We start from the raw sequence: 24,788 nt of genomic DNA, 5'->3' as shown, positions 1-24,788 counted from the left end.
TCCATGTCTTTTATTTCTTTTTCAATGAACTTTTATTTTGGACTGATTTTCCATTTTAAAAAAACTGCAGATAGTACAGAGAGCTATATAACCTTCACTAGCTTTCCATTGTTAACATCTTACATTACCATGGAACCTTTGTCATAACTAAGAAACCTACATTTTTATGTTTCTAGTAACTGAACTCCAGGCTTTCTTTGTATTTCCCCAGGTTTTGCATTAATGTCCTCTTTCTGTGCCAGCATCCCATCCAGGGGCCACACTATGCAGCTGTCCTGTCTCTTTAAGCTCTTCTTAACTCAGACAGTATCTCAGACATCTATTGTCTTTCCTGACGTGGAGGGTTTTGAGGAGGACTGGTCAGATATTTGTAGAATGTCCCGCAATTTGAGTTTGTTTCATGTATTTCTTATGATTGGACTAGAGTTATGGACTTAGGGAAAAAATACCACAGATATAAAGTACCTTTCTTATCACATCATGATTGGGGTACACAATATCAACTTATCACTGATATTAACCTTCATCACTTGGTTATGATGGTGTCTGCCAAGCTTTTCCACTGTAAAGTTACTGTTTTTTCCTTTCTATACTATAATTTTTAGAAGCAATCACTAAGTCCAGGCGACCCTCAGTGGGACCAGGGGGTTTAAGCTCTACCCCCTGGAAGGGGGTATATCTGCACATATTATTTGGAATTCTTCTGTAATGAAAATTTGTTTCTTCTCATTTATTCAGTCATTTACCAGTATGGACTAATGTAAGTGTATTTTATATTTTAGGTTATGATCCTATGCAGTATTTATTGTGTGGCTTTAATTATTTCAGCTTTGGTCATTGGGAGCTCTTTCAGCTTGGCTCCTGTCACATGTCCCATCCAAACCCACAAACTTGGCAAATCAGGATGCTCTAACCAACTGAACTACCTGGCCAGGCTAAACACCAAAACTTCTTATCTTAACCTAAATGCATCCCAGATATTTCTATCTTCTCAATGTAGAAATAAAATGGCTAAGGTAGAAAAAATATCCTATATAATAAAGATGTAATATGCAAATAGACCGTCATGCCCTCTCACAAGATGGCCGCTCCTATGTGGTCACAAGATGGCCAGCAGGGGAGGGCAGTTAGGGGCAACCAGGCCAGCAGGGGAGGGCAGTTGGGGGGACCAGGCCTGCAGGGGAGGGCACTTGGGGGGGACCAGGCCTGTAGGGGAGGGCAGTTAGGGGAGACCAGGCTGGCAGGGGAGGGCAGTTGTGGGGGACTGGGCCTACAGGGGAGGGCAGTTGGGGGTGATCGGGCCGGCAGGGGAGCAGTTAGGCGTCGATCAGACTGGCAGGGGAGTGGTTAGGGCAGAGGTCCTCAAACTTTTTAAACAGGGGGCCAGTTCACTGTCCCTCAGACTGTTGGAGGGCCGGACTATAGTTTAAAAAAAACTATGAACAAATTCCTATGCACACAGCACCTATCTTATTTTGAAGTAAAAAAACAAAACGGCAAAAACACCCGCACGTGGCTCGCGGGCCGTAGTTTGAGGACTCCTGGGTTAGGAGGTGATCAGGCTAGGAGGCAGAAGCAGTTAGGGGCAATCAGGCAGGCAAGCGGTTGGGAGCCAGCAGTCCTGGATTGTGAGAGGAATGTCCAACTGCCGATTTAGGCCCGATCCCACAGGGATCTGCCTGAACTGGCAGTCAGACATCCCCTGACGGGTCCCAGATTGGAGAGGGTGCTGGCTGGGCTGAGGGACACACACCCCCCCGCAGTGCACAAATTTCGTGCACCAGGCCTCTAGCTCTATCTAATAAATAGGGAATATGCTAATTGACCCTCACGTCATCACAAAGATGGTGGTGCCCACATCCGATAAGGAGGAAATATGCTAATTGACTGTCCCGCCCTCAAAGATGGCGGCACGCTCAGCCAATAAGGAGAGAATATGCTAATTGACTGCCCCACCCTCAAAGATGGTGGCGCCCACATCCACTAAGGAGGGAATATGCTAATTGACCAGTTTTTGCATTTATGTCCTCTTTCTGTGCCAGCATCCCATCCAGGGGCCACACTATGCAGCTGTCCTGTCTCTTTAGGCTCTTCTTAACTCAGACAGTATCTCAAAGATGGCGACACCCACAACCACAAGATGGTGGCGCCTGGTCCCCTCAGTCCCGCCGGGGCAGCAGGCGTGTGGCAAGGCCGGGCCCGGCCACTCTGCGCACCTGCCTCCAGAGTCCCCCAGTCCCCTCAGCCCCCAGCCGCCCAGAGCTGGCCTGAGGTGCAGGCAAGCCTCGGATGGTGGCTGCCGTGCTGCCCAGGGCCACCCAAGGCTCAGGTAACCAGGGCCGGCTGAGGCTTGCGCTGCTGGCAATGGCAGCAGCAGAGGTGTGATGGGGCGTCGCCTTCCCCTGATCGCCAGGTTGCCTCCTGCCCCTGAGGGCTCCCGGACTGTGAGAGGGGGCAGGTCAGGCTGAGGGACCCCCCACTCCAGTGCATGAATTTTCATGCACCAGGCCCCTAGTCCTATATAATAAAAGGCTAATATGCAAATTGACCAAACGCCAGAACGACCAGTCGTTATGACGCACTGACCACCAGGGGGCAGACTCTTAACGCTCTGCGGCAACGCTAAGGATGACTGACTGACGGTTTAGGCCCACTCCCCATGGGCTTCTGGACTGTGAGAGAGAGCAGGCTGGACTGAGGGACCGCCCCCCCCTGAGTGCACAATTTTCATGCACCGGGCCTCTAGTATATAATATATAAGACAAAAAAATACTCGATCTCATTTTGTGAGGCCCCCCACCGATAAGTCTTTCTATAAATGAGGACTCTGAGCACTGTAATGAGGCAGCCAGGCTCCATTCTCTGTCTCAGCTCATCACAAAGAATGACAGTTTAATGCAATGATGCACTTAGAGACCATAACCTGCCCTCTATTTAGACTCAAATAGTGTGTTTTGAGTTTTCCTTTTTTTTTTTTTTTTTTGCATTAAATATATTTTTATTTATTTCAGAGAGGGAGGGAAAGAGAGAGAGAAACATCAATGATGAAAGAAAATCATTGATTGGCTGTCTCCTGCATGCCCCATACTAGGGATCAAGCCTGCAACCCAGGCATATGCCCTTGATCTGGGACCCTTCAGTCCATAGGTCGACGTTCTATCCACTGAGCAAAACCAGCTAGGGCTTGAGTTTTTCTTTCTAATGGATTTTCTGTCTCGGTCAGGCAGGCAGGTGAGTGGTTAGGAGCCAGCGGTCCCTGATTGTGAGATAGATGTCCGACTGCTGGTTTAGGCCCGATCCCACAGGGACATCCCCTGAGGGGTCTCAGATTGGAGAGGGTGCAAGCCAGGCTGAGGGACATCCCCCCTCCCCCGCTCCTTCCTATCCCCCCACCCCCCATTCACAAATTTCATGCACCAGGCCTCCAGTACTTGTATATAAGGATTTCTGGTACCAAGAATTAACCAATCAGATGCAATCATGTGGAATGTGACCAATAAGATGCAACTCTATTATATGACATATTTATGGTTCAAGATAGGGCATTCACACTGGATGGCTATTTTTTTTTTTGGCTGTTGTCATTTTTTAAATTTTTTATTTGACAATCTAAGGGAAAGAAGGTCAGTGCCCCTGACTAAATAGTCAGGTATTACATGTTTTATAAATTCTTGCAGCACACCTTTTGAAAATCACTGAGTTAAGCAAAAGCAAAGTTACTTACTGTATTCATGCTGATATTTTGAGATTATTCCTGGTTTGTTTTGGATGTATTTATCTGCATAAGTAAAATAGAATATTTAACAGGATGGGTAAATCTTTACATTTTTAAAGACTTTCTTCATATAAAATCATAACCTATTTTACCAGTGTATTTCATTTACTATATCTTGACATTTGTATTTTATTTAAAGAATAATTTCAGCAGACAAACCTGAATTCTAAAATCTGTCATTTTTGTTCATTCATTTCTCAGAAGTTTGTGATAATAGGCAGTACAGAATTAGAGGGGTCTTTTAAAATTTAGAGTGGTGTATGTTACTTGGGGGGAAAACTTGGACATATTGCTGGCTGGATTGTCAAGAAATACACATCCAAATGAACACAAGACACTTTGAGGGGGTGGGTGGTGAGGGCATGTGCCGGGGGTAGGGGAGGCTGGGGGGAGGTCAATGGGGAGAAAAAGGAGACATATGTACTACTATTTGTAATACTTTAAACAATAAAATAAAATTTAAAAATAAACAAAAAGAAATATACATCCAACAAACATGTGAGTGCCTTTAAGTGCCAGATACAGGCCTGAGGTGGACATACAGAGTTCAATAAAGACATTAATTCCTGCTGTTTAAGTAAAGGCACAGTTTTGGGTTGTATGGAGTGTCCTCTAAGCATTGAGGACAATGTAGTAACTAGGTAATGGAGGTCTGTTCAAGATTCTGGGGGATCTCAAATGAAAACCTTGGCTGGGAAGGCGTTTGGTTGGGCTGAGAGGGCTTCATAATAACATAAGCCATGGCTTCATAGTAGTGGAGGCAAAATAGGGACACAAGAAACATAAGGCATTGTTCATGATTGTGCCTATTGAGAAGCTGAGGACAAGAGATCTTTTCTCTATTTGATAATTTTGGTGTTATTTGTCAGAGTAATAAAAAAATTCCCTTGGAGCAAGAGTGCTTCAATAAGAAGAGATGTGAGGTGTGAGACTTAGGATCCTTTTTGTTATTACCCCTATCTAGAAATCTCACTACAGACCTAAAATTAAATACTGCTAGATGATTATTTAATCTGAATTATAGTTAGAAATTAGAGAGGGAAAACCTGCAAATAGCAGTTTTTTAAGACAGTCCAAATATATGCTCTGTATTTAAAGACTGTTTGAAACATTCAAATTTTTCAAATGAATGTTTTTTACAGTTTTCACCATCAGCCCCCTCTGCCCTACCTCCCACTCACTATAAAAAGATTATGTCTGGCAACCATATTTTCCTTCTTTATATCAGATAAGGCCATCAGAACTTCTGATCAGCATAACGAGGCTTTCTATACCGACTTTATGTGATATAAAAAAGGACACTGGATCTAGTTTGTGCAACTTTATCAATAGGTGTGTTTTTAATAGTATACCTTTACACTTTATAATACTTTGAAAACAGCTCCTGGCCCCCTTTGTGGAGTTTTAGAGAACTCAGTTTTGGGCCTGCTTTTTAAATCTTTTGGCCCACTAATATACACTGAGTGGCCAGATTATTATGATCTCTGAACGCATAATAATCTGGCCACTCAGTGTATATCCTATATAATAAAAGGCTAATATGCAAATTGTCCCCTCCACCAAGAGTTCAACCAGCAGGCAGGCCGGCCAACCGCCCATGTCCCCTCCCGCTGGCCAGGCTGGCCGGACCCCACCCATGCACGAATTCATGCACCAGGCCTCTGATTATATATATAATTATACACACACACACACACACACACACACACTGAGTGGCCAGATTATTATGCATTCAGAGATCATAATAACCTGGCCACTCAGTGTATTTCCACTGTGTTCACAGGTTTTAGTGGTTCAAGGAGCACTGGCTTGCAGTAAACCTGGATTTACTTCAAGTGTCAGCCAGTGGCTCCCTTGATCTCTTAATGCCTCAGTAACTCCATTCTCTAATTTCCTTTTTATTTGTACTTGAAATTCTTGGAAGAAAGGTACTATGAATTAAAGTATAGCCAACATATATAAAGAAAAAAAATGAGAAAACGATGAAAAAGCGCTGCATTTTAAAATGTAGACCTTCCATGTATAAATTATACTAACCAAATGTTAATGCCTGTATGTTTGTAAAATAAAAATATACAAATGTGAACCTGGCCTGGTTGCTGTCCTATTAATTGAGAGCCCCCCAAAAGTTGAGTAAAAACTACATTTGAAAACCTTACGACTTGTTTTGTGAATGTCGTGGGTCTGAACTATTAGTTACTCTAATCTAGCCAGAACCACCATCCAGACAGGGGTCAACGTTGACACCTGAACTCCTAAGGTAACGCCAGCTAAAATGAACTTTTTATGCCAGCCAATTCATGCTCTCCCCTCTGATGCATTTATTTTATTCCGTATAGAAAAGCCACCGATCTGTGCTGTTCGTCAATCGATTCACTTTTCTTAAATAGAATTGCTGTTCTCTGGTGAAACTTTCAGGTTGCCTTGGAAAAGGAAAAAAAAGATAGCTGTCAATCGTTTACTGAGCACGTGTATGTAACGTTTAGCCAAAGGGCCGGCCGGCTCTTCTCCGTGGGAAACAAATGCAGCCCTGCTGAGACCAACGCCCTCTGGTCCTCAGTGTCCCCCCGACTGCAGACCAGCTACGCCCTCAGACCCTCCGAGGTGCAGGCAGCAGGAGAGCCCTCCGAGGTGCAGGCAGCAGGAGAGCGTGGGCAGTCGGACCTCGCACCCTCCCTCCCCGCTTCTCGGTGACCGAGCACCTGGCAGGGGAGAGGTGGGTGCTCGGGCTGCGGGGCTTGGCCCCGCCGCACGGCCACTAACCCCCGGGTGGTCTGCAGCCCCGTGTGAGGGGCCGGCTTCAGAGGTCTTGCTCAGGGAGCAGGGAAGCCGGCCTTAGAGACACACGGACGGGGAGGGGGCGGGCGGTGTCAGAAGCCAGGGGGCGGGGGCGCCCTGGAGGCGGCGGCGTCTCAGTTCTCGCGAAGTTTAGGCCCGGGCGGGAGGCGGCGGTGGGTCCGCGGCCGTGCGGGATGCGCTCGGAGAAGGAGGGGCCCGGAGGCCCCGGCGTGGCCGTTGCTGCGCGGAGCCAGAGCGGAAGGGAGAGGGCGTCCGCCGCGGACGTTCACGTCCCCCGGGAGTCGCCTCGGCGGGAGGCAGGGCCGCCGCCGGCCTTGGCCTCCAGCTGTGCCGGCAGCGCAGGCAAACCTCGCGAGGAGAAGAGGACGGTCCTGAGCAAGGTGGGTGCGGCCAGAAACGGGGCGGGGTGGAGAGGATGAGGGTCCTGCCCGGCTTGGAGGGGCGAGAACGGTGGTGCCGGCAAAGTCGTCCCGAGCCTGGCGGGGAGGGCGAGGGCCGGACGCCGGGTGGGCGGAGCGGTGCTGGCCACCCGCGCTGGAGGAGGCGGAGGGTTCCAGCGAGGTGGGGCGGGGAGAGGATGGGGTGGTGCGAGCGAACGCCCTGGGAAGACTCTGGTCCTTGGCGAGGCGGAGGCGGGGCGAGGGAGGAGGGCGGGGTGAGGAGATGCGGGCCTACGTCGCGAAGAAGACCTTCCCGACCAAGGAGGAGGCGGGGCCAGGGCGGGGCTGGGTGGGCGAATGGGAGAGTGGGCGAGGCCAAAGGGCAGGCGCTCGGGGCGGGGCTAAGGTGCATTCCTTGGGCGGGTCTGCGGGGCCGAGGAACTGGGCGGTGCACAGGGTCGGGGGCGGAGCTGTTAGCGTATCAGCACCGCGGACAGCGGCCAGGCTGCGCGTCCTGAGCCCCTCCTGGTTTGGGGAGAAAGAAACGTATTTTCAGTCTCTGGAGGTGGACGTGTCCTATTGGGGCTGAGACGCTGGGCTCAGCAGCTCCACAGTGTCGAGGACCTGGGCCTGAAGGGACACGAAGTGGGTGGGTGCGGCTCAGGGAAGGTCCTATCAGGTCCAGGGAAGCTGGGAAGAGAGCCTGGGAAAGCCTGGTGGCGTGGTGGGAGAGGACCCGCAGTGTGGACACTCTGGACTGGAGGCGAAAGGTGTCCAATGCAAATGGCATTCCTCTTGGCAGTAAGAGCAAATGCACCGTTGATTTGTTACTGCTGCTAACAAACATTCTAGCATACATACATTCCCTGCATGGGTCTTACCTTCTCGTGTGGCTTACCCTGCAGAGAGAGTGTAGGAGAAGCTATTATTTTTCATCTCGGGCACAGACATACCAATGGGTTGTCCAGTAGTAATGAAATGGTTATGTGAAAAAAGAACTGTTATGCACAGCCTTTTCTGACCTCAGGGATCCTTTTTCAATTATTCACGCTTCATGACCTTTGTGACAGCCATGTTCTCATGTATGTTTTTCTTAACCTTTCCTAAAATATGTGTTTCTGCTAGACTCCTGGATTAGATTTTCCTCTGAGCATGAATACAGGTCACCAAGCATTGAAATAATTAAAGCTTAATACAGTAAGAGTGAAACAAAACCCAGCCAGCTTCCTTTTCCCAGGTAGTCATCCGGCGCCTTCCTCCCAGCCTCACCAAGGAGCAGCTGGAAGAGCAGCTACACCCACTACCTGCACATGATTACTTTGAATTCTTTACTGGGGATCTCAGGTAAGAAGCTGTTTACCAACATTAAGAATCTGAGAGGCATTGTCTCTTTCTGGCAAATTATCCTATCTAATAAAAGAGTAACATGCAAATTAACCATCACTCTGCTGCACTCACAAGCCATGCCCACAAGCCACGCCCACCAGCCAATCAGGAGCAAATATGCAAATAAACCCAACCAAGATGGCTACGGCCACAGAGAGCAGGAGAGAGGCTTGGGTTTCCCAGGCAATGGAGGAAGCCAAGCTTTCTGCCTGCCCTTGCCGGCCTAGGCCTCCACTCAAGGCTACAAAGTTTCAATGATAAAAGATACATAAATCCAAACAGAAATGGCGGCAGCAACCGAGCTGGAAAGAGCAGGAGGCTAGGGTTGCCCCCAGCGATAGAGGAATCCAAGCTTTCTGCACACCCTGGCTGGCCCAGGCCTCCGCTTAAGGCTACAAAATTTCAATTATAGAAGATACGTAAGTCCCAACAGAAATGGCTGCTGCCACAGAGCAAGCAGAAGGCTTGGCTCCGCTCCAGGCTACAAAGTTTCAATTGTAGAAGATAAATAAACCCCAGGTACCAGGGCCTCCGCTTGGGTTGCCAGGGAGAGGCCAGCCTGCAAACCACCACAGGCCCCTTGCCCAGGCCGGGGAACGTCCCAAGGGAACCCCCACTCTGATCCGGGACATCCTTCAGGGCAAACCAGCTGGCCCCCACCCATGCACCAGGTCTCTATCCTATCTAATAAAAGAGTAATATGCAGATTGACCATCACTCCAACACACAAGATGGCTGCCTCCATGTGGTCAAAGATCCTGCCCCCATGTGGACACAAGATGGCTGCCACAAGATGGCCAGCAGGGGAGGGCAGTTGGGAGGGACCAGGCCTGCAAGGGAGGGCAGTTGTGGTCGATTAGGCCAGCAGGGGAGGGCAGTTGGGAGGGACCAGGCCTGCAGGGGAGAGCAGTTGGGGGTGACCAGGCCTGCAGGGGAGGGCAGTTAGGGGCAAACAGGCTGGCAGGGGAGAAGTTAGGCATCAATCAGGCTGTCAGGGGAGTGGTTAGGGAGTGATCAGGCTGGTAGGCAGAAGCGGTTAGGGGCAATCAGGAAGGCAGGCAGGCGAGGAGTTGGGAGCCAGCAGTCCTGGATTGTGAGAGGGATCCCAGATTGGAGAGGGTACAAGCTGGACTGAGGGACACCACCCCCCCCCTCATGCACAAATTTCGTGCAACAGGCCTCTAGTTGTAGATAATGGAAGATATCTCCATTTTCATCTTCTTTCCCACATTTTCCCAGAAACCAGAGCAGTCCTTTATTTCTGCAAGTTATTTTAAGTAGGCAGATCATTAAAGGCCTCTAAAATAGATTTGAAATATGCCTCTACTGGCACCACCACTCTAAGAAAAAAAACAAAGCCATACCATATAACAACATATTAATTTTTGTTTTTGAATATTAACAAACCATATTTCTTGTAGCTTTTTAAAGTAAAATGTATTAAGATATAACAAAGTAAATTGAATATATAGATGTATAACCTGATGAATTTCACAAGAGAACATGCCCATGTAACTAACACCAGATAAACAGAAATTCCAGACCCCAGAAGTCCCACTCTGCTCCCCCCTCCATCACTAATACCCAGACTCCACTCCACTCCTCTTAATTTATATCTTTTTCAATTCCCTTTTACAACTTGGGAGATGGATGACTGACAACACTTTTTATTTTCGAATCTCTCTTTCGTTAACAAAGAGAGTGCTGAGTTCAGGTTAGACCTTCAACAGGTGACAGTTCAGCTGTGATTTAGTGATTTTTCACTATGTTTTTATTATTATCTTCATTGTTATTATCCTTTTTATCTTCAATATCATGAGTTCTTATTTATGGTAGCCATAAAACTTTCCTTTTGAATAAATACATTACAATAAATAATGTTAGTCTATTCAACAAAAAATACCTCTAAAAGGTACATATAAATGGGGTTTAAAAAAACAAAGATGATATTCAAATGACTAAAATTTAATCTTTTGCACTCAGATATCAAGTGTGACTCCACACGGTTAGCATCGGTAGCAGGAATCGAGAAAAAAGCAAGCGAGTGAAAAGGGTTAAGAAAATGTACAGTTAAAGGAGGGCTGACACTGGACCCAACTGCTCAGATTGGAATCCCAGGCCCACCTTTTAACTAATGGCACCCTCTGAAAGTACCTAATTTCTCTGAGCCTCCGTGTACTCATCTGTGATATCAGGTTGAGAGTAACTGCCCTGAAGGAAACTGGTAGTTGTGAGATAGCAGAGAAAGGCTTAGTTCTGTAGACCCTGTTCATTGTGCTACAGTAAATACTCTCACACCTAAAAATGATCTCTAAATCAGTAAAGAACCTTTTTTACAATATAACATTTTATTCTATGAAGGAACTATAACTAGTTTGTATTGCAACCATGATGCAGGATGAGGCATGACTTTGCAAACCCTGAGAACCATGCAGTAGAGAAACTAACCTAGAGTCTTTCCCAAGTCATTAAGAAGGTATCAGTTAATGTTTTGTTTGTTTGTGGGTTGTTGTTTTTTGCTAAAGAATATCCAGATTTTTGTCATTTACCGAGAGATGAATTTTTGATAAAGAAGTTTTATCTGAAGTAGTTTTGTTGTATTCAGACAAGGAAAACAAAAGCAAAATTAAAGAAGTCATATTTTTTACTAACCATTTTCACTGTTATTTCTTATTTCAGTCTTTATCCTCATCTCTACTCAAGAGCATACATTAATTTTAGAAATCCTGATGACATTCTTCTTTTTAGAGATCGATTTGATGGCTATATCTTCATTGACAACAAAGGTTGGGTCATTGGCTTTTTAAACCCTTTGTTATAATCTTTAAGTACATTAATTACATTATGCTGGAATATTTGTGAGTTTTAATAAAAAAGCTAACAGGTACAAATCTAAAGTAAAGCAGAAATTTACATCATGTTATTGTTATTGTGTGCTTATTAAAAATTAAAATGATATATGAATGGAAAGAATTCTAACAGTTGTGTAATAGTGATAACCTATTTATGTATTATCATAGGAGATTGAAGTTTTTCCATATAAATGGGCTTTCTGGATAAGTGAACTTTGCTTTTTATGTCTCCAAACTAAATTATTTTACCCATGTTTGATAAAATTTTCTAAAATATATTATTTATTTATATTAGTATCTTCTTAAACAAAATATTCTTCATAATTATACCATTTCTGGATGATGTCATGAGGGAAGGGATTGTAACACTGAGCATCAGTTTTTGACCCCATTTAACAGGGTTGTCTGCTGAGACAGTGTAATTTACCTCTTCTTTAAATGGTTCCAATTCTCTGTCCTTTTTAGATTCTACTTATGACTTTTTTTTCTATTTCCTCCTTTCCTGTCAGACTGTCAGCTGTTGTGTTCACTGCTATCATGTGTGTACACTTTTAGGAGCATATTGTTTTCTATACACCCATCACCAACCAGCCTCTTTCCATTTCACCCACCCCCACTACTGACAGTGTCTTCTTCCCTTCCACTGTGTGTGGATCACAAACTAGAAAAGCGCGTTAAAGAGTGACTAGATTGAAACCCAGACATTTTTGCTGTGAGTAAAAGCAAGTTTAATGCTTGACCTATGTGACATTTCTGTTGAATGCTCATTTATTCGATAATTCATTCAAGTGCCTTTTTCTTTTTTTTAAATTGTGGTAAAATACACATAACATAAATTTACCATCTTATTTTTTTAAGTGTGTAGTTCAGTAGTGTTAAGTATATTCACATTGTTGTGCAACCAATCTCCAGAACTCTTTTAGCTTACAAAGCAAAAACTCTGTACTCATTAAATATCAACTTTCCCCATTCCTCCCCCCCACCCCCAGCCCTGGCAGCAACCCTTCTAATTTCTGTTTCTATGAATTTAAATACTCTAAATACCTCATAGAAGTGAAATCATACAGTATTTGTCTTTTTCTGACTGGTTTGTTACACTTAGTGTAATTTTTTCATGGTTCACTAATGTTGTAGTGTGTGTCTTCCAGACAAATGAGAGAATGACAGTATCATAGTTACCTGGTCATTCCTGATAAGTCCAGAGTGATTACTCAGTGGGTTCAGTATGGAGATAGAGTGTACTATTTTTTTAAATATATTTTATTGATTTTTTTACAGAGAGGAAGGGAGAGAGACAGAGAGCTAGAAACATCGATGAGAGAGAAACATCGATCAGCTGCCTCCTGCATACCCCCCACCGGGGATGTACCCGCAACCAAGGCACATGCCCCTGACCGGAATCGAACCCGGGACCCCTCAGTCTGCAGGCTGACGCTCTATCCACTGAGCCAAACCGGTTTCGGCTAGAGTGTACTATTTTTATTAAGCATCTAGCAGATTCTCCCATGAACATTTTTATGTGCGTGCCCCCGCCCCCCGCCCATATCACAACAAAATGAATTGTAGTGACTTTCAATCTGAACTTTTTTATTTGAAGCAAATCTTACTTGAATATTATGTAGACACTTTGAAGGCCCCTCTTTTAGCCATGTGTCTATTAAAAAGCAAAGTACTTTTCTTGAATTCATATAGCAGATTAATAATTGAATTAACCTTTTAAAATTAAAAAGATTTAAATGTGATTAAGAAACTGATTTAAAGATATTACACTCTTTAGTGAGGAGAGAGATGCTTATTGAGGTATAAGTAACATGGCAAAACTCATCATTTTAAGGTATATACTGTGATGAATTTTAAATGTATTCAATCATGTAATCACCACTACAATATGAGAAATCATTTTATTTAATAAACAATTGTTCTCCTTTACTTAAATGTGGAGTCTGACATGCTAAAGTTGCACTTGCTTAAAAGTATAATTAAATTATAGTTTAAACAGTAACATTTTCATTGTTATGTTCAATTTTTAAGAAAGCTAGATCAATCTTCTACAAAATGAATATAGAAGAATTTCAGAATGATTTTTGGAATTTGTTTTCGGTTAAAGGGCTAGAATACCCTGCAGTGGTAGAGTTCGCTCCGTTCCAGAAAATAGCCAAAAAGAAACTGAAGAAAAAAGATGCCAAAACCGGAAGCATTGACGATGGTGAGTCCATTTTCAAAGGCTGGATTATGAAACTACCAAATTAAATACAATGATCACATACAGTTTATCTCTTTTATATGGGGAGGAGTGTATTTATTTTCTTTTTTCTCTTTAAATATACAGATCCAGAATATAAGAAGTTCTTAGAAACTTACTGTGTGGAGGAAGAGAAAACTAGTGCCAATCCCGAAACTCTTCTAGGAGACATAGAGGCAAAGACAAGGGAACTTATTGGTCTGTTTTGCTCATTTCCTCTCTTTACTGTATTAAGATATGTATTTATAGAGTATACTAGAGGCCCAGTGCACGAATTTGTGCATGGGTAGGGTCCCTCTGGGTGGCCTGCAGGGATTGGGCGAAACCCGCAGTCCAACACCAGCTGCAGCTCCTACCTGCTGCTCCTGCTCATCCAGGCCCCACTGTGCCTGCTGCGGGCTCACGCCCAATCAGTCCGATCAGGAGAGGCTCGCGCTGCCGCAGCAGTGGTCGCCAGCCATGAACCCTGCATCTGGCGCCCTCCCAAAGCAAGTGGCCTGTGGGATTGGGCCGAAACCGGCTCTTCGACATCCCCCTAGGGTTCCTGGATTGAGAGAGGGTGCAGGCCAGGCTGAGGGACCCCACCGGGGAGGGACCACAGGAGGGCTCCAGGGCGTGTCCGGCCCCATCTCACCCAGTTCTGATCTGGGCTGATCAGGATCATCTGGCCGGGGAGGGACGCGGGAGGTTGGCCAGCTGGGAGGGACCATGAGAGGGCTCCAGGACATGTCCGGCCCATCTTGCTCAGTCCCAATCGGCCAGACCCCAGCAACAAGCTAACCTACCGGTTGGAGCATTTGCCCCCTGGTGGTCAGTGCATGTCATAGCGACTGGTCAACTCTCTGCCCCCTGGTGATCAGTGCACTTCATAGCAAGTGGTTGAGCAGCCTTAGCATATCATTAGCATACTAGAGGACTGGTGCATGAAATTCGTGCACGGGGGGTGGTGTCCCTCAGCCCACCCTGCACCCTCTCCAATCTGGGACCCCTCAAGGGATGTCCGGCCGCCCTCTCACAATCCAGGACTGCTGGCTCCCAACCGCTTGCCTGCCTGCCTGATTGCCCCTAACCACTCCCCTGCCAGCCTGATCGATGCCTAACTGCTCCCCTGCTGGTCCGATTGCCCCTAACTGCCCTCCCCTGCCAGCCAGGTCACCCCTAACTGCCCACCCCTGCTGGCACAGTCACCCCTAACTGCCCTCCCTTGCCAGCCTGGTCGCCCCTAACTGCCCTCCCCTGCAGGCCTGGTTGCCCCCAGCTGCCATCCCCTGCAGGCCTGGTTGCCCCTAACTGTCCTCCCTTGCAGGCCTGGTCACCCCCAACTGCCCTCCCCTGCCAGCCTGGTCACCCCCAACTGCCCTCCCCTGCAGGCCTGGTCCCCCTCAACTGCCCTCCCCTGCAGGCCTGGTTCCCCCAACTGCCCTCCCCTGCAGGCCTGGTCCCCCCCAACTGCCCTCCTCTGCTGGTCTGGGTCCCCCCCAACTGCCCTCCCCTGCTGGCCATCTTGTGGTGACCATCTTGTGTCCACTGGGGGTGGCCATCTTTGACCACATGGGGGGATGGCCATCTTGTGTGTTGGAGTGACAGTCAATTTGCATATTACTATTTTATTAGATAGAATTATGCTTTGATTGGTTGGTTGGTTGTTCTGCCGTTTGGTCTATTTGCATATTACCCTTTTATTATATAGGATACTTATTTCTTCTTTTTTATGACTTTCATAAAAAATTGACACCTTTGACAGGTTTGGCAGAAATGTAGAATATTTCCTACTTTTGACAAAAGGATTGCAAGACAGCAGCTTGGGAAAATATTCTGAGTATCTGTGAATGGGATAGCTTGAGCTTTCAGTTACATTATACTCATCTTGTTTCAGAGTTGTGATGAATGAACAGTTGAAAAGACATTTGAGTGCTCTGTGTCTGGCTGTATTCAGGAAAGAGCGTTATATCTCAAGGTTGGAGTCAGTATCTTTTCAAAGACCAACCACTGAAATGAGATGCATGGCTTAAATATGAGATCATCTTGCTACTGTTCAAAAACATATCAGGCCTCCTGAGCAAGCAAGCAAACAAGTTGATAAATACAGCCAGAGCACATAATCAGTTTGAATCAGCCCTACACCTGCAAATGGTGTGTCTTAGAAATAAATGGTTACCTCCTACTAGCAGTCTCCAAAAACTCGAGTAGACATAAAACACCTTTTCATAATTAAGTTTCCTTAAGTATTTTAAAGATTACATTGAAAACAAGTATTTAAAACAAAGGCAAGATGCCCTAGCCCATTTGGCTCAGTGGATAGAGCGTCGGCCTGCGGACTGAAGGGTTCTAGGTTAGATTCCGGTCAAGGGCACATGCCTGGGTTGTGGGCTCCATCCCCTGTATGGGGCATGCAGGAGGCAGCCGATCAATGATTCTCTCTCATCATTAATGTTTCTATCTCTCTCTCCCTCTCCCTTCCTCTCTGAAGATCAATAAAAATATTTTTTTAAAAAATTATTAAAACAAAGGAAAGAAATCTTATTTTTTAGTTAAATACTTTATTACAATTTTTTTTGTTCTAGCTAGAAGAACCACACCTCTTCTGGAATACATTAAAAATAGAAAATTAGAAAAGCAGGTATGTCTGGCCTTTTGTGCATATGCTTTATGTTTCTACCACATCCATGCAGACAATTTATGCACAGACTTTTCCACCTCTTTAGAGGATTCGAGAAGAGAAGAGAGAAGAGCGAAGGCGAAGGGAATTGGAAAAGAAACGCATACGGGAAGAGGAAAAAAGAAAGAAAAGAGAAGAAGAAAAATGTAAGAGAAAAGAAACAGACAAACAAAAGAAAGCTGCTGAGAAAGAAGTAAGGATTAAGGTAATTTGGAGACCTTTCATATCTTTTTTCCAAAAATAGTTCTGCTATCCTAATCATGCCTTTTAAGTATTTTAGCTGGGTTTCTTTAATAGTAGTTCTCAAACTGTGTTCCCTGAGCCCTTGGGGTTCCTTGGGCATGCTGTGTTTGGAAGGACTGAGTGGATGGGAGGGGGGAGGAGCACTTCGCTCAGAGGAGCCCTGCATTTAAGTACCATAGATTGGGCTCCTGCTTACATTTTACTTTAATGAAAATATGTCCTGACTAAAAAATACACATCTGAAAACCAGTGGCTCAATGTATACTAGCCCTGCCTTATGACTCGTAGAACTGGGTTTCTCATAGAAATGGTTTCTGCATCTCTTGCCCAATTTTCCCTTTGCCTGATGTGTTCATTTAGGAGGGTTGTTTCATTCATAGAGGGAACTTTTTGCTATGTAAAATATGTTGCCCCAAATTAGAGTCAGCCCTTACCTTCTTAGTGTTCTGCTCAGATGACCTTATTAAACTTAGGTTTCAACCTAATGTGCTTCTTAACTCACTCCATGAAGGGGATAAGGTGCCTTATAGGGATTCATTAAAATTGTGTGATAGACAGAAAAATCATCAAAGGTCAGTGCTTGCAGGAAGATAGAGAGTAGAAAGGGAAAGGATGGGGAAGAGATTACCTTCTCCATCATTTTGCCATAGATTAGTTTCTGACCAACTAAGCAGTTGATCAGAAACATTATTTTCACTATCCATGAAGAGAAAACATGCCAGTTCTTTAAGGGAAGCAAAGCTTTTTCTAGGCCTTTGCTTCTAAACAGTTTCTCCCATATCGGGTGTCCTAGCAATGGAGGGAATGATTTCTTAACAATATTTCTACAAAAACACATCAGCATTTGTATCAGCCAGGACTGCTTAGGTTATACTGTAGTAACAAATAGTTGCAAAAATCTCATTGGTTTCATAAAACTCAAGTTTTCTTCTTGTTCATGTCACTTGTTCATTGTGTATTACTCATTGTAGCCATCCAGTGACCCAGGCTGATGGAGGATACATCTTGGCATTTGCCCCTACAATCTTTGTGACAATGGAAGGGAATGTGTAATATGGCAAATTGCACACTAGTACTTAAATCTTCCATGTAGAACTGACAAATCCCGGTGCTCACATTTCACTGGCCAAAAAGCAAGCCACGTGACCCTACCTAATCTCAAGTAACAAATAAAATGAAACCTTAATATTACAGGAAAGGTCTTTGTCATTGTAAGAAGTTCAGCTCTGTCATGACCAGGGACAAAGTAGGTATACATTTAATGCAAATTTAATGGTCACAGGTGTGAGAACACTAACCTTTTCATTTTGCTTTCTGAACAAAGAGTTGTAGCTCACGCAGTGCCTAATGCTTTCCATTCTCAAAAGCACTTTTGTCAACATCTTTGAGAATTTTTCAGGAAGAATCACTGAAACTTGTAGCCTATAATTTCAACTATGTATAATTTTAAGTAAGACTTCAAGTATTTGGAGTATAGCATTGTACTTACTCAGTTTGGAGAATGGAATTAAAATCCAAAATAAGCCAAAGATATGAAAACAAATTTAAGTCAGTAAAGTAAATATAGGATCCTTCATAAAGAAAAAATGAAATCAATACTTAAACACAGCAAGAGAAAGTTATATAGTCCAAATCTGGTAGAACAAAATCTTGGTGGCAAGTTAGACCCAATGACGTGAGTAGCCCACAGCTTCTGTTCTGAGGAGTGTCTGGTGATCTAACCTAATAGAACACATCTGACCCAATAAGCCTTTAACAAGCATCTTTGCTCAATTTGGGGATCTCTGACTTATGAATGATTTGGAGAATTTAAATTAAAAAAGAAAAACCAAAACCTCTGAAAAACAAAGTCTGTGAAGAAATGCCAAAAGAATTTGTATTAATAGCCTAAAAATAGAACAAAATTTTCAGAAGTAGGTCTTTCGTTTATGTTCTACAAACTGACTTTATCTGTGGTACTTAAATTTCAAAGAGCTGGAGAACTAACTGGATGGGAGGTGCAAATAAAAGGCATACTAAATTAAACACATCATAGCAACCTGCTAAGTCTGTTTGAAGAAAGGAAATAATAAGTTTTGAAAACTCTAAAACTGTTCTAAAAGCCATTAATATAAAGCAGCCTTTTAAAAAATGTTTTTTTTATTATTACTGGGGATTGAGCATGCAACCCAGACATGTGCCCTGATTGGGAGTCTAACCGATGACCTCTCAGTGCACAGGACAGTGTTCAACCAACTGAGCCATACCTGCCAGGGCAATACTTGTTTATTTTTAAAAAACTAGAACCTGTAGGTAAAAGGAAAGAAATTCATTTCAGTTCTGTCACCTAAAAATAATCACTATGAACACAGTATTGCAAGCTTTCTGGACATTTTCCTACACGTGTGTATCAACATAGAAATAGAAATCAGATCATTCTTTTGTAACATTCCTTTATTCATTAATACCAGCACTGAGGCACCACATTAACTATCCTAAATCATTTTTCATAACCACGAAATGTTTCATTGACTGAATGTTGCCCTAGGTATTTTTAACCCAAAACCTGTTCATTGGACCTTTATCTTGGTTTGTATTCAAACATTTGGGCTCAATATTGGTATATAGTTTTATTATTATTAATATACTCTTAAAGTGACATTTTACTAACATTATAATTTCTCAGCTTCTTAAGAAACCAGAAAAGGGAGAGGAAGCAGCCACTGAGAAACCAAAAGAACCTGGAGAGGAAATTGAAAGTGGAGAGGGACAGTGGGAAGCCAGTCCTGGCTGCGCCGTGGGGAAGGCCAAGCCCCGGGAGAGCCTGCTGGAGGAGCGCAGGGAAAAGTGAGCCCGCGCTTCTGTTTCTTTGGCCACGTTCAGCATCACAGGATGGTCATCAGTCATGGTCATACATCCTTTGTCAGTGCGAGTGCTCATATTTCATGGGATTCTTGAAATTCTTGAATGCTTGTCCACATTTTTGTTTCTTTTTGGTCATGCTAGGAACTTGGTAAACCCATTTAGTGTGCAGCCTCAAACCTATCTTTGAACCAGAGAAATGTCCTTCTGTATTTCCTTTGGGTTTCTCTTGTTGCACTTTAGGTCTTCAGGATCTTCTTCCCAGTCTCTTTTCCTTGTGATTTTTATCACTTTGTAATGTTCCTGTGTCTTCTGAGTTATCATGCCCATTTGGTCTTCCAGCCCTCCTTCAATTCGTCTATGGAATCGTGAATTTGAGAACTTGGTCTTTCAGGTGCTGGAAGTCTTCTTGTCCTGAAAAGATAGAATTCTAAGTGCTGTAGTTCCTTTGTGGGAGTTGTCAGCCCTCTGGCCCCATGGACTTTGACACACAGCTGTAGATCCTGGTGTCGTGACCCATAGGTCTTTACCTGCTCATGACATGAGCTCACGAAAGCACCTGGGCTTCTCTGGGAACAAGACAGACATAGTCTGCGCAGGGTCCAGAGAAAGACCAGCCATTTGCTTGTCCAGAGGTAGGCCCTTCGTCCTGCCCCTGCCCCTGAGTTTGGTCATGTCCCACAGTCAGTAGGGCCACGTGCAGCTGGGCTTCTTGTCCCCCTGACCCAGGTGCCTGCCCATGCCTTGCATTTGGACACCCGCAGAGCCTCCTGGAGGCAAGGGCTGTTCTGCTCACAGGAGTGGCTGGAAGTGGATTCAGCTGCAGAGGGCAAGGTCATGGGATTAGGCTGCTGTTAGCCCAGGATCACAGTGATCTGAGTGACTTATGACTGCCTTCCTTGAATATAGAGTTATGTAAAGCTTTCTCTCCCTCTTTTTGGTGGGTTCTAGTTTATTGGTTTGTATATAAAATTAATTTATACATGATGTCAAATCTGATCTGTTAGAATTGTGGTTTATGTTACAGACATTTGTAATATTGCTTAGGACAGCAGTCGCCAACCGGTGGTCCGCAGACCACTGGTGGTCCGTGAGGTCCGAAAGGTTGGCGACCGCTGGCTTAGGACACAGCACTGCCTTTTGTCATGTTTCTGGCATCAGTTCACGCTTTGCTTATAGATCTTTTTGTCCTGCCGCTTCTGTATGTGGGGGGTCCACAGGTGGGATGTAAGGACGTTTGCCAGTGGTTGGTGGAGGGAAAGACTTTAAAAACCAAATGAGCTAACCAGCCACTTGTTTACTTACTATTCATTTAATAGTTTGACACATACACAAATGTTATTCAATTTCAGGTAGTTTTAGCTATGGTTGAAGCAGAAACTAAGCTGTCACTACCAGCTCTGCCTCGTGATGGATGTGCAATTGGGGTACTGGGAGTCACCTGACCATATGTAGTCTCATTTACTTTATCTGCAATGCGGGGGGAATATATTTATTTTGGAGGTGTACTGAGAATTTTAAAAGTATGTGTATTTGGGTACCTTAGCATAGCACTTAATACATATGTGTTACTCAAGTATAACAGGAAATATTGTTAATACAATTTATTATATTTTTTATAGTTTTTATTGAATGCCTGTGGTGTGTGCATGCAAATTTGGCATTAAGTGATGGGCACACTTACATGTTCCTTGCCTTTTCTGGAACTTATAGTCTGGAAGGGAAGACAGGTCATCAACAAGCAGTTTATGTAAGGTTACTGATCATTTGTATTAAACCACAGGTCACAAAATGACAGTGATAAAGAGCAAAAGGATATGGAGAGAAAATTTCGAGAAAAAGAACTTGAAGCACAAAGATACCACTTGGATGATAGCAGAAAGCTTAGAGCTCACTATGAGTTTGACAAGTTTTCAAGAAGAAATGAAGAAGAGATGAAACTGGGGAAAGGATTCACCCCAGACAGGGGGAAGACGGGGAGCCAGGACCGCGGAGTCCCTGTGGAGGCAGCAGAGAGACCAGCGAGAGAACAGAAGAGTGAGGACAGCCCGGCACCCAGAAAGGAGAGAGTGCGGAACAAGGTTCTCTTCTTCATTTGGGATAATCCCTCCTTCATCTGTCTGTGCTGAAAGGATGAGATGTCCTTTTACAGGCTTATGACTGCTCTTCCAAACAGAAATTCTTTTATTTCACCTCAAAAAGGAAAATCTATATAGGTGTCTGAGGTGCAGGATCTCTGAGAGGGTGCACTGCCCTGAGCCTGTATTTGCTAGAGCAGTTATTCTTGTCCACTTAGTGGGCGCCAAGTGCTGAATGACAAATTGAAAAGTAGAACCAGCCATCATCTTATTACCAGGAAAAAAATAAGCTTTTATTTATTATAAAACTAGCACTTTCATACTATTTGCTTGAGAAGAAATAACAGTATATTATCAGATTTACCGCTAAGTAAGGAAAATATTAACAACATTTCATGAAGCTTTCTTTTCCATTATTAACAGCATCTGATGATTTATGCACAATCAGATGGCTCATAAACACCCAGAAGTTAGCCAAAACCGGTTTGGCTCAGTGGATAGAGCGTCGGCCTGTGGACTGAAGGGTCCCGGGTTCAATTCCGGTCAAGGGCATGTACCTTGGTTGCGGGCACATCCCCGGTAGGGGGTGTGCAGGAGGCAGCTGGTCGATGTTTCTCTCTCATCGATGTTTCTAGCTTTCTATCCCTCTCCCTTCCTCTCTGTAAAAAAATCAATAAAATATATTAAAAAAAAGAAAACACCCAGAAGTTAGATCTGCACAATCAGCACACAATTGAGATTGCCCACTTAGCCCAACAAACAGGTTTTCTTTCAGAAATTTGAGGTTAATTTGTATTCAGATCACTTTGTCACGGAGAGGCCCTGTAAAAGGGTTCATCTCCCTTCCAGGGCCAGGCCCCATGATGCTGTCAGTCCCCCAAAGCCTGCCCTCCCGGTGAGCAGATGGGACTGAGGCTGCAGGTCACACCCACCTCCTGCCGTTCCTGACCCCTGGCAGCCACTCCGTTCTCTGTCTCTGACTTTGTAGTTTCAGGAGCACTGTAGAAATGGAAACAGAGTATGTAACCTTTGAGATTGGCTTTTTCACTCAGCATGATTCCCGTCAGATCCATCCAAGTTTCTGCGATGTTGCTTTTCTAAGTATTTCCAGTAAAGCCAAGGGAGATCTTCAGAAAAGCCAGAACCTTCTAGCTTCACCCTTGACTGGTCAAGTCTGCATCACAAAGGGTTTCTGTAGTTGCCTTGACCTTGGGTACATCAAGTACAGCCATGGGTCTCATTGATGGGGGTTGTTCCTACGAGCACTTGTTTTTCAACGGAGTGATTTGGGTATTTGCACAGCTTTAGGTGTGGGAACATGCGATGACTCCTGTCAATTAGGTTTGCAGTGTGGTAGTAATGATAAAGTGCTTTGTGGGTAATAGCTCCTTTCTTACCAGACCTGGCAGGTTATGATGTGCTTTTAGGGTCAGTTTCAAACTCTGTATGCGTTACCCTATTGAAGAACAGAGCCATGCTTGTTGGCACGGGAGATGGTGGGTTGTCAAGCCTGCATCTTGGCCTACACCGGGGTCCTGTTGAACCCTTCCCCACTCTTCTCATTGGCCAGGCTTATGTTAAGAATATTAAGATAAGTCCAGGTGGTGACTGTGGGGCCTCCACACACAGTGTAGGAGCGGGTAAAGGTAAAACACCAGTGGGACATGCCCACCCGAGCGAGTCGCACTGTCCTTGCACTCCAGGTGGCGTGGAAAGGCGAGGGCTGCTGCTGTTCTGTCAAACATGCAGGCGAGGAAGGAGCACTGAGCTGGGATGGGGTTGCTGCCTCCCTCTCTTAGAGCGCTGGCTTTCCTGAGGAGCAGTCATTCCCACTGGGCGTACAGGTCCCAGCCTTCAGAATCACACTGTTCTTCCCTCATTCCACTGTCCTCGTGCCTGGAAGCTACTTAATTGCATTTTGTGTACTTTATTCAGTCTTTGTTTTTATTCCACCACCTCTAAGAGTTTAATAAGATGATGGGTATTTTCTATGAAGGGGACAGTTCAGAAATAATCCACATGAATGTTAATAACTGTTTCGTTTAGCACTCTAAGAACCATCCGAGGGGCCATAACTCATTTTGTTTCAGACTCAGGTTCACTGCTTGGCGACTGTGTGGGACTGAGATGTGTGTGTTTGACTTGTCATCTCTCAAACTGGCAGGAGAGTGCCATGGTGTACTGTTTCCACAGTGTTGTAGGTTTGAGCAGTAACATAGTAACTGTATTTTCATGGCTTTTTATTGCCTTGAAATGCTTGGTTTCTGAGATAGTGTTGTGAAAAGGGCTGATTTTTAGCTGTAAGACTGATAGTCTTTAGATATTTAAGATCTTCAGTCCCTAGAAGTAGTGATGTTGTTCCCTCCTGCATTGCCAGCCCTTGGAAGAGTAACCCACCCTTTTGTCCTGGCAGGACCGGCCGGCCTTGCCACTGTACCAGCCAGGAGCTCGCATGAGAGCACGCGAATGTGGTGGAAGATTCTCGGAGGAGGGCCGAGATGGGAGGAGGGCTGAGGCAGAAGATTCAGCAGGAACTGGTTCCAAGAAGAGCAAAGAGGCAGAATGAGTCAGCATGCATGCCACGGTTGAGACAAGGGTGAGCTCGCATTCCAAATTCCATGGATTAGAAATGTATACAAGAGTCTGGAATATAACCTGCAAGGTGAATCTGCTCCTTACAAAGAAACTAGAAACTGGTGGCATAGAAACAATCTTTTAAAAAATTGGACAGAGTTTTCTTTGATTTTACCATTTCTAATATAAACTTCTGTGTATCATTTAGCCACAACAGAGAAAACAATCTCTTTGGGAAAGTAGAAAAGTATGACCAAAACAACATGAATTCTGAAGCACTTTAAACATGTGGTAGGAATAACTTACACTTTGCATTTTATACATTTGTAAGCAAATAATCTGTTGGGATTTGTATCTCATTATGCTTCTTGTGAGGCCTCGTTTCTGGGAAGTGAGCAGCTCTCATTCCATTGTTATCCTGGTAATTCAGCCACGTGGGCGCCTTCTGTCCTAAGATTCCAGGAAGTCTGTTGTACTGTAGTCCCTTGGATAGGAACCTAACACTATGTAAAGCCCCACAGCTTTCATTATGGCCCTTTAACAATTTGGCCACTGACTTGATCAAAAGAGTTTGACATTCTTTTGATGGATGTGCTTGTGGTTTATAACCATTATAGTTTAAGAATTGCTAACATAAATGGCGTTATTTTGGGACATGGATAATTTAGGTACAGCATCTAGGTTTTTTCTTTTTGCAGCTTGAGGTAATTTTAAAGTGACTTTATGTAGCTTTCTGCAAGTATGCATTCTATAGTATTTTTTCCTTTTAGTGAAATTTTAAAATGTCTTTTGGGTGCTGTGTTTTGAACCTAAATAAAAATTTTAGTAGCTATAGATTTGAAGTCCAGTTATTGTACTTTTCCTACATAGAATTTTACACAATAAAATTTTGCTTTTTAAAATGTACTTTAACTATATGAATATTTTGTTGTTATATTTATTCCTTATTAAATAGGAAA

At 44.2% G+C, this 24,788-nt stretch overlaps 1 protein-coding gene across 3 annotated transcripts; it reads left to right on the top strand.

Annotated features, from left to right (window-relative positions):
• Window positions 1-5,966: 5,966 nt before the first annotated feature.
• Window positions 5,967-24,788, top strand: UPF3A (UPF3A regulator of nonsense mediated mRNA decay). 3 transcript variants are annotated; one of them, XM_079778671.1, is made up of 10 exons: window positions 5,975-6,954; window positions 8,192-8,298; window positions 11,020-11,126; window positions 13,300-13,398; window positions 13,522-13,632; window positions 15,999-16,054; window positions 16,140-16,286; window positions 19,002-19,162; window positions 20,961-21,258; window positions 23,669-24,788. In XM_079778671.1, the coding sequence occupies exons 1-10, from the start codon at window positions 6,748-6,750 to the stop codon at window positions 23,819-23,821; spliced, it is 1,446 nt and encodes a 481-aa protein (XP_079634797.1). In that variant the 5' UTR covers window positions 5,975-6,747; the 3' UTR covers window positions 23,822-24,788. The 3 variants fall into 3 exon arrangements, with proteins under 3 accessions (XP_079634798.1, XP_079634797.1, XP_079634796.1); XM_079778670.1 differs by having other exon boundaries at window positions 5,980-6,954; window positions 16,140-16,298; XM_079778672.1 differs by lacking the exons at window positions 19,002-19,162; window positions 20,961-21,258 and having other exon boundaries at window positions 5,967-6,954; window positions 16,140-16,298.

Source organism: Cnephaeus nilssonii (genome assembly GCF_951640355.1).
Source record: "Cnephaeus nilssonii genome assembly, chromosome: 8".
Classification (NCBI taxonomy): Eukaryota; Metazoa; Chordata; class Mammalia; order Chiroptera; family Vespertilionidae; genus Cnephaeus; species Cnephaeus nilssonii.
The sequence above is the reverse complement of the archived record's forward strand: the minus strand, read 5'-3'. Positions and strand labels throughout refer to the sequence as shown.